Consider the following 9,803-nt stretch of genomic DNA (forward strand, 5'->3'; position numbering starts at 1 on the left):
TCAAATGTGCCTTGCATTTTGAGAAAGGGGGGGTAATATGGAGTGTTGAGTAGCAAGTCCAATGTGTACAATTACATGATGATGGTTCTTGAGTGGGACGAGGGAAGAAAATTAGTATTAGTAAAGAAAGTAGCACCCAAAAAATTCCTCGAAATATATATTGTAACTTGGATGATTTTTGTGGAACTGTCGACAAAATTATTAATAACGATGCCACAAAGATGGCGGGGAAGGTGACCATAGTTGGGCTCTAGCAATGGCGTAGCTAGCATCGAGTCGAGCCCAAGACAAGCTCCAGACCAAAGATGTGCTACATTGTTGAAGGTGCTACACTCGATTAAGGAATCTGGTACCACGGCCCAGGCACCTTGGAGCCTGCCTATGCCTTTGGGCCCTAGTGCATACAGTTGTCGACAGTGTTTTCGAAAGTAACGCTCATGGATTTCTGTGAGAGTGGGACGTAGCCTTAGGTTATTGAACGCACACGGGGCCGGGTTTTACCCAGGTCTAGGCCCTTGCAATGTTAGTAACAATATTAATTGGAGAGAGAGAGAGAGAGGAGAAGAAAATAGTCTGGTGTACGTACCTCCCGCTTGCACACGATCTGGGGAAGGATCCAATCACTTTGATCTCTTATGAAGGAAGATAATTTTTTTTTCTCCATTGTACAAGATGTCTTGTCTTACTCTCGTGTCCTTCATTGTACGGACGAATGTATTTTAGAGTGTAGATTCACTTATTTTGCTCCGTCTATAATCTCTATTAGAATATCTAAAAATACTTCTATTTAGGAACAAAGTGAGTATTTATGAACACTAAAATATAACACTTAAGAAATAATAAATTGTATAGCATGTTTTATTTATTTTCTGTTTTGTTTGATAGCTTAGTTGACTTGCCGTCTGGTGTATAACATGTTTAATTATCTTTTCTAGATGACGTGGACTTCATACATAAGAAAAATGCCAATCCCCGCCATCCATGCTCTTTTTTTAGGAGAACTATCCATGCTCCTACAATGAGCAATGTTACATCTACCTAAATATTTTTGTGTACGGGTGAGCTAACGTGGAAAGTTCTGTTTGAAGAAGAACAGGGGCCTCACCCGCTGAAATTCAGGGGGTTGGGGGAGATTGATTAGGGATGGAAAGTTTCTTAGGCTTTGGTGGCACGCTTGTTGGTCTAGCATTCTAGTGTGCCTTATAGTTCAATGGAGCACAATCTTGCAATATAAATTAATTGATCTCCATGCTAAACACTGCCAATCCTAGCCAAGAATGCCAAGTGAGTTTCCTTCTCCAATACAAGAGCCAAATTAACCGGTAAATAATATAATATTGTAAATAAATAAATGGTACAAGAAAAATATCTCGGCAATAGAGTCACTTGCATGAAGACGCTACAGATAATGTAGTAATGTATTACATGTTGAGTGCAAGAACATGATTAATCATTTTCATCAAAACTCATGATAAATAATAATCATAACGATCCAATAACATATAACTAGATTAAATCTAGAGAAGTTGTTCTTTCCTCGTCATCCCTAGAAATTACCAGATCGACACACCACATGACATAAAAAATCCATCTGCGCGCAGGGGCCGGTAGATCACGAGTGCAGGAACCCGTTGCCGTCGGCGACGGTGTCATCGAACGGCCCGCGCGGCTCGAGCTGCCTGCACATCTCCAGGAAGGCGTAGTAGAGGACCCGGTTCTTGGCGCCGGTCCGGTGGCGGCCGGTGTTCTTGCAGAAGTACTTGAGCTGCTCCAGCGTGCAGCAGCCCAGCATCTGGCCCAGCAGGAGGAACAGCCAGTTGATCTCGCCCTTGTCCTCGGCGATCCACGGCCACATGCATCGCTTCTCCCCGCACGCCGCGCAGTCGGGCAGCACCGGGTACATCCACGCGTCCGGGGCGCGGTCGTCGAACGAGTGCCGGTTGGCGACGACGAACTCGCGCACCTCCCTGAACTTGGGCGCCAGCTCGTACGCCACGGTCGCCGTGCCGCTGCAGCGCTTGCACCGGCCCTCGCCCTCGACGGTCGTGACGCCCCGGCGCAGCAGGCTGTCCAGGGTGTCGTGCCGCGCGGGCCGCTCCGTGGCCCACGGGAACGGGGGCGGCGCCCCGTCCGCGGCGGCGGCGTCGTCGTCGGAAGGCGGCTCGTTGCTCGCGCGGCGGCGCTGGCCGGGGGCGGAGGCGTTGAGGCGGCGGCGGGTGGCGGACGCCGGCTGGGAAGGTGGAGGGGTCGGAGGAGAGGGGCGCCGCGGCTTGGGCGGCGGGGTCGGGGCGGCGGCGTAGATGGATCCGAGGGTGAGGGCGACGAGCGGGTCGTCGAGGCCGACGGCGTCACGTGTCACGGCGGCCTGCGCGTCCATTCTCTCTCACAGCCCCCGACCCAACACGACCAAGCGCTCGCCGCTGCTGCTCTGTGTGGTGGTGACCGGGCGTGACAATGGCGAGGGGTTTGGGGGGTTTTATGGCTGGCTTTATGCTCCTCCCCATGGCAGTCGAAAAACCTGGCGATGGTGAGGCGAGGTGGTTGGTTCTAACAACCACGCGAGAATCTTTTGGACATGCAAGACACGATTGTCTTCCGACCATTTCTCTGGCTTATCTATCCCACTTTTAATTACTTCGATCTTCCTCTTGTCTAACAAAAAGGCATGTTCAATTTAAGGCATGTACAATGATTGATAAGATAGTCTTATCTTAAGTCTTGCATGTGATTTAGAGATGATAATTTTTTTTGTCTACAATGGGTCATCTCTTAGTCTTATCTTCAATAACTAGCAATTCCTAAAAATGTGGTAAGACATATTGTGCTAAGAGATCATCTCTTGTCTTCTCTTAAATAAGAAAAGACAACCCTTTTCTTATGAGTTCTCTCTCCTCCACCTCATTATCTATCGTACGTGGCACTCCTAAGCTAGCACCATTGTACATGCCCTTATCTCTCCTCCGCGGCGTCCTTGGTTGAGATGGCAACTATAGGTCGGACGAGACCTTGGCCCCGGGTGTCAGTGAAGAATGGCTGGGATTTCTTTCCTCGTGTCCTGGATGTTGGTTCGGTCGACCCGACCCCACTGGCTGGCCCCTCGCACTAGCAGGCAATGTGTGTCTCCGTAATGATTATCCCGTGGAGGTGGATCTGCGCTTGCCTTTCTGTTGCCGGCTGCCGCGGTGACGTTGGAAATTGAGGATCTCTTATTACAACCGACTTGCCGTGTTTTGCGTCCGGTTAGCTCTCGCACCGACATGCATGCCCGCACCTTGGGCGAACACCCTCTCTGCTCACGGAACAAAAATCCGGTGCACCAGATGGATATGTGCACCCACTGCACCGGTGACATGGTTAAGGGCATCTCCAGCCGTTGGAGCCCCTCCAGGACAATCGCCGGACCAAAAATGGCACGTCCTGGGGGCAAAACTCTTCCGCCGGCGCCCCCAAGAATCCGCTTCCCCAGCCGTTGGTGTCCTCACAAGAATTGCGGGGCAAAAAGTGATTAGGTGGCAAGGAAAAAAACGTGTGGGGGAGTAGGATTGGCCGTTGCTTCCGCCGGCGCCCCCAACAGCCCCCCAGCGCGCTGGGTTTGGCCTGGGTTCGCCGGCGGCATTTTGAGGTCGTGGGGGCGCTTGGGGGGCACGGCTGGGCCATTTTTTGCCCTTTTTGCATCGCCGGCAGAGAAAAAAGGCTCCTGAGGGGGGCACTCGGGGAGGCGGCTGGAGATGCTCTAACATATAGGAGTATTCGTTTAATGGCATATTTACCATAATATCTTGTGTTCTTATTAAAAATAAATAACACCAAGCGGCCAGCTTGGTAAGCTACCTACAAAAAATTGCAATCAAATATTAAAAATAAATAACATGCACTTTGTCTTATTGGGATTTTGCTGTGAACCCAATTTTTGGATACAAAACTAAGTTTTTATATCAAGTTTTTTTTTGCGATTTAAAGGGAGTTTTATTGCATTGTCACGGTGTTGCAATCAAGAGGTCACAAATCCTCGATACAAGGTGGAACCGAGTTTACCCACACAGCCATGGTTCTTTTGGAGGGGCTATAATTGGCCAAACGATCTGCAACACTATTCTGACTACAGTGAAGTTTCTGAGGAAAAACTCCCTAACACTCATGAGCTCCTTAATCTCAAGGACTAGCTGAGCATACACTGATCTGTTGAGGCAATCAGTTGACAGGGAAGATAGAGCTGCAGCCGAGTCGGACTGCACTACCACCGGAAACGATGAGTGTTGTATAGCCAAAGCCATACCTTGCATGAGGGCATGAATCTCTGCTTCCAGTGCATCGTTACAGTTAAAAATGTAACGGTAGGCTACAAACAACACTGTGCCAGTATCATCTCATAGAACCATACCCGCTGCCGCAGTCCCATCCGACACCTGGAAGGATCCATCAACGGACAAGGCGACAGTACCCCTCATAGGTGTGGGCCATGGGGTGACGGGGTGTTTAGTTTTTGCTCCTGGGCCAGGGTCTGAGACATTCATCTTGCCTTTGATTATCTCCCCTGTGCTAAAACATCCAACAAGCTTAACAGACTTGTAATAACTATCAAGAAACTCCACTGTCACATCCACTCATGGTGTTTCCTTCCCATGAGTTGTATCAGTCCATAGTTGCCAGATACGCCATATCAATATAATCACCATATCCGAACATCATCTGAACAGTTAGCAAGTAGGTTCAGCCATTGTTGAGGAAATCGTTAACTGGTAGCTACTCGGTCGGCTGGTGAGTAGGGGATTAATAGGCTAATCGGCAAGTTAATCAATTAATCGGATGATTTATCGGGTAATCGGCTACTCGGGGACCCTATGAGTAGGGATTAATCGGCAAGTTAACTGGTTAATCAGATGAATTCTTGAACAGGGGGTTCAGCAACCATTCTTTGCCTGAATTAACCAATATCTCATCTGGTGGCAGGGGCCAACGGGCTCTCATTCCCAGCCAGACGAGCCGGGCGTGATCGCATGTAACCAGGGCGTGAAAACCGTCCTCCTCTTCTCTTCCACATAATGGACAAGTAGAGTGTTCAGATATATGTCTGTATTTTTTGCACGAAGCCGTAGGCAACACACCTGCCACTACTTTACATGCCGTGATCTTCATCTTCTATGGCATCGATGACTTCCACACACTATTCCACAGAGATCTCGTGTCGTCGGGTGCCAAGGAGGATGCCCCTCCCGCAAACACCAAGTTGTGATCACATGTAGCCAATATATAGGCACTCCTAAAAGAAAACTGTCCAGATTTCTCCGGACACCACGAGATAAAATCACCCCGCTGCCTTGGGGAAGTTCTAATTTTCAGAATAAAGTCGATATCCATCTGCCATAAGTTTTGCCTCAAACGATCCAACCGTCATGCACCATTCTCATCTAGGAAATCTGAGACACAATTCAAACGGGATGTGCGCCTTGGCGTAATAGGGCGGAAAGAAGAAGCTCTTGGGATCCAAGGGTCCCTCCAGGTTCTGATCGTGGCACCATCCCCTACACGCCATATAATACCCTTCTTGAGTAAGTCTAAACCATGCAGGATTACTGGCCATACTGCCGACCCGCTAGTAGGAAGGATCGTATCAAGTAGATGTCCTGAAGGAAAATACTTTGCCTTCAGTAATCTAGAACACAGGCTATCCGGTGAGCAGAATTGCCATGGTGTTATTTTTGTGCAGAAATAAAAGTTCTTGGAATGGCCTGAAAATCCACGGAGACACGTTTTGGAATTAATAAAAATACTGGCGAAACAATCAGCATCAGGGGGCCCACACCATGTCCACAAGGGTGCAGGACGCCCCCTGGGGCGCGCCCCCTGCCTCATGGCCCCCTTGAGACTCCACCGACCTCAACCCTGACTCCATATATCCACGTTCGAGGAGAAAAAATCAGAGAGAAGGATTCATTGCGTTTTACGATGCGGAGCCGCCGCCAAGCCCTAATCTTTCTCAGGAGGGCTGATCTGGAGTCCGTTCGGGGCTCCGGACAGGGGAATCTGTCGCCATCGTCATCATCAACCATCCTCCATCACCAATTTCCTGATGCTCTCCGCCATGCGTGAGTAATCCCATCGTAGGCTTGCTGGACGGTGATGGGTTGGATGAGATTTACCATGTAATCGAGTTAGTTTTGTTAGGGTTTGATCCCTAGTATCCATTATGTTCTAAGATTGATGTTGCTATGACTTTTCTATGCTTAATGCTTGTCACTAGGGCCCGAGTGCCATGATTTCAAATATGAACCTATTATGTTTTCATGAATATATGTGAGTTCTTGATCCTATCTTGCAAGTCAATAGTCACCTACTATGTGTTATGATCCGGTAACCCCGAAGTGACAATAATCGGGACCACTCACGGTGATGACCATAGTTTGAGGAGTTCATGTTTGTCAGATTTCGGGTTCCGTCAGACCCTTGAGGTTCGAACACTGGGGTGCACGCGGAGATCTCTCCCCTACCGATCTACGTCTGATCCTCTCGTACGAACTAAGATGAAAATGATGAACAACACAAGAGACACGGGGTTTATACTGGTTCGGGCCACTGTTGTGGTGTAACACCCTACTCCAGTGTGTGGTGTGGTGGATTGCCTCTGGGGCTGATGATGAATAGTACTGAAGGAAATATGCCCTAGAGGCAATAATAAAGTTATTATTTATTTCCTTATATCATGATAAAAGTTTATTATTCATGCTAGAATTGTATTAACCGGAAACATAATACATGTGTGAATACATAGACAAACAGAGTGTCACTAGTATGCCTCTACTTGACTAGCTCGTTAATCAAAGATGGTTATGTTTCCTAACCATGGACAAAGAGTTGTTATTTGATTAACGGGATCACATCATTAGTTGAATGATCTGATTGACATGACCCATTTCATTAGCTTAGCACCCGATCGTTTAGTATGTTGCTATTGCTTTCTTCATGACTTATACATGTTCCTATGAATATGAGATTATGCAACTCCCGTTTGCTAGAGGAACACTTTGTGTGCTACCAAACGTCACAACGTAACTGGGTGATTATAAAGGAGCTCTACAGGTGTCTCCAAAGGTACATGTTGGGTTGGCGTATTTCGAGATTAGATTTGTCACTCCGATTGTCGGAGAGGTATCTCTGGGCCCTCTCGGTAATGCACATCACTTAAGCCTTGCAAGCATTGCAACTAATGAGTTAGTTGCGGGATGATGTATTACATAACGAGTAAAGAGACTTGCCGGTAACGAGATTGAACTAGGTATAGGATACCGACGATCGAATCTCGGGCAAGTAACATACCGATGACAAAGGGAACAACGTATGTTGTTATGCGGTCTGACCGATAAAAGATCTTCGTAGAATATGTAGGAACCAATATGGGCATCCAGGTCCCGCTATTGGTTATTGACCGGAGACGTGTCTCGGTCATGTCTACATTGTTCTCGAACCCGTAGGGTCCGCACGCTTAAGGTTTCGATGACAGTTATATTATGAGTTTATGTGTTTTGATGTACCGAAGGTTGTTCGGAGTCCCGGATGTGATCACGGACATGACAAGGAGTCTCGAAATGGTCGAGACATAAAGATTGATATATTGGAAGCCTATGTTTGGATATCGGAAGTGTTTCGAGTGAAATCGGGATTTTACCGGATTACCGGGAGGTTACCGGACCCCCCCCCCGGGAGGTATATGGGCCTTAGTGGGCCTTAGTGGAAGAGAGGAGAGGTGGCCAGGGATGGGCCGCGCGCCCCTCCCCCCTTGGTCCGAATAGGACAAGGAGAGGGGGCCGGCCCCCCTTCCTCCTCTCTCTCCTCTTTCCCCCCTCCGTGAATCCTATTCCAACTAGGAAAGGGGGGAGTCCTACTCCCGGAGGGAGTAGGACTCCTCTTGGCGCGCCTCCTCTTGGCCGCCCCCCCCTTTGAACCTTTATATACGGAGGCAAGGGGCACCCCTAAGGACATAAGTTGATCCACGTGATCATATTCTTAGCCGTGTGCGGTGCCCCCTTCCACCATAGTCCTCGATAATATTGTAGCAGTGCTTAGGCGAAGCCCTGCGACAGTAGTACATCAAGATCGTCACCACGCCGTCGTGCTGACGGAACTCTTCCCCGACACTTTGCTGGATCGGAGTCCGGGGATCGTCATCGAGCTGAACGTGTGCTAGAACTCGGAGGTGCCGTAGTTTCGGTGCTTGATCGGTCGGGCCGTGAAGACGTACGACTACATCAACCAAGTTAACGCTTCCGTTGTCGATCTACAAGGGTACGTAGATCACACTCTCCCCTCTCGTTGCTATGCATCACCATGATCTTGCGTGTGCGTAGGAAAATTTTTGAAATTACTACGTTCCCCAACAGTGGCATCCGAGCCTAGGTTTTATATGTTGATGTTATATGCACGAGTAGAACACAAGTGAGTTGTGGGCGATATAAGTCATACTGCTTACCAGCTTGTCATACTTTGGTTCGGCGGTATTGTTGGACGAAGCGGCCCGGACCGACATTACGCGTACACTTATGCGAGACCGGTTCTCCCGACGTGCTTTGCACATAGGTGGCTTGCGGGTGACAGTTTCTCCAACTTTAGTTGAACCGAGTGTGGCTACGCCCGGTCCTTGTGAAGGTTAAAACAGCACCAACTTGACAAACTATCATTGTGGTTTTGATGCGTAGGTAAGATTGGTTCTTGCTTAAGCCCGTAGCAGCCACGTAAAACATGCAACAACAAAGTAGAGGACGTCTAACTTGTTTTTGCAGGGCATGTTGTGATGTGATATGGTCAAGACATGATGCTAAATTTTATCGGCAACTGGCAGGAGCCATATGGTTGTCGCTTTATTGTATGCCATACAATCGCGCTGTAATGCTTTACTCTATCACTAAGCGGTAGCGATAGTCGTGGAAGCATAAGATTGGCGAGACGACAACGATGCTACGATGGAGATCAAGGTGTCGCGCCGGTGACGATGGTGATCATGACGGTGCTTCGGAGATGGAGATCACAAGCACAAGATGATGATGGCCATATCATATCACTTATATTGATTGCATGTGATGTTTATCTTTTATGCATCTTATCTTGCTTTGATTGACGGTAGCATTATAAGATGATCTCTCACTAATTATCAAGAAGTGTTCTCCCTGAGTATGCACCGTTGCGAAAGTTCTTCGTGCTGAGACACCACGTGATGATCGGGTGTGATAGGCTCTACGTTCAAATACAACGGGTGCAAAACAGTTGCACACGCAGAATACTCAGGTTATACTTGACAAGCCAAGCATATACAGATATGGCCTCAGAACACGGAGACCGAAAGGTCGAGCGTGAATCATATAGTAGATATGATCAACATAGTGATGTTCACCAATGAAACTACTCCATCTCACGTGATGATCGGACATGGTTTAGTTGATTTGGATCACGTAGTCACTTAGAGGATTAGAGGGATGTCTATCTAAGTGGGAGTTCTTTAAGTAATATGATTAATTGAACCTAAATTTATCATGAACTTAGTACCTGATAGTATCTTGCTTGTTTATGTATGATTGTAGATAAATGGCCCGTGCTGTTGTTCCGTTGAATTTTAATGCGTTCCTTGAGAAAGCAAAGTTGAAAGATGATGGTAGCAATTACACGGACTGGGTCCGTAACTTGAGGATTATCCTCATTGCTGCACAGAAGAATTATGTCCTGGAAGCACCGCTGGGTGCCAGGCCTGCTGCTGGAGCAACACCAGATGTTGTGAACGTCTGGCAGAGCAAAGCTGATGACTACTCGATAGTTCA

At 48.0% G+C, this 9,803-nt stretch overlaps 1 protein-coding gene across 1 annotated transcript; it reads right to left on the reverse strand.

The window, feature by feature from the left end:
* Positions 1 to 1,561: 1,561 nt before the first annotated feature.
* LOC125548532 (uncharacterized) lies at positions 1,562 to 2,516 on the reverse strand. Its single transcript, XM_048712112.2, has one exon. It carries the CDS (start codon positions 2,375 to 2,377, stop codon positions 1,613 to 1,615), a length of 765 nt encoding a protein of 254 aa, XP_048568069.2. The 5' UTR covers positions 2,378 to 2,516; the 3' UTR covers positions 1,562 to 1,612.
* Between the last annotated feature and the right edge of the window lie 7,287 nt (positions 2,517 to 9,803).

This window comes from Triticum urartu, chromosome 3A, assembly GCF_056163025.1.
Source record: "Triticum urartu cultivar PI428250 chromosome 3A, HENAU_Tu73, whole genome shotgun sequence".
In the NCBI taxonomy this organism is placed as follows: domain Eukaryota; kingdom Viridiplantae; phylum Streptophyta; class Magnoliopsida; order Poales; family Poaceae; genus Triticum; species Triticum urartu.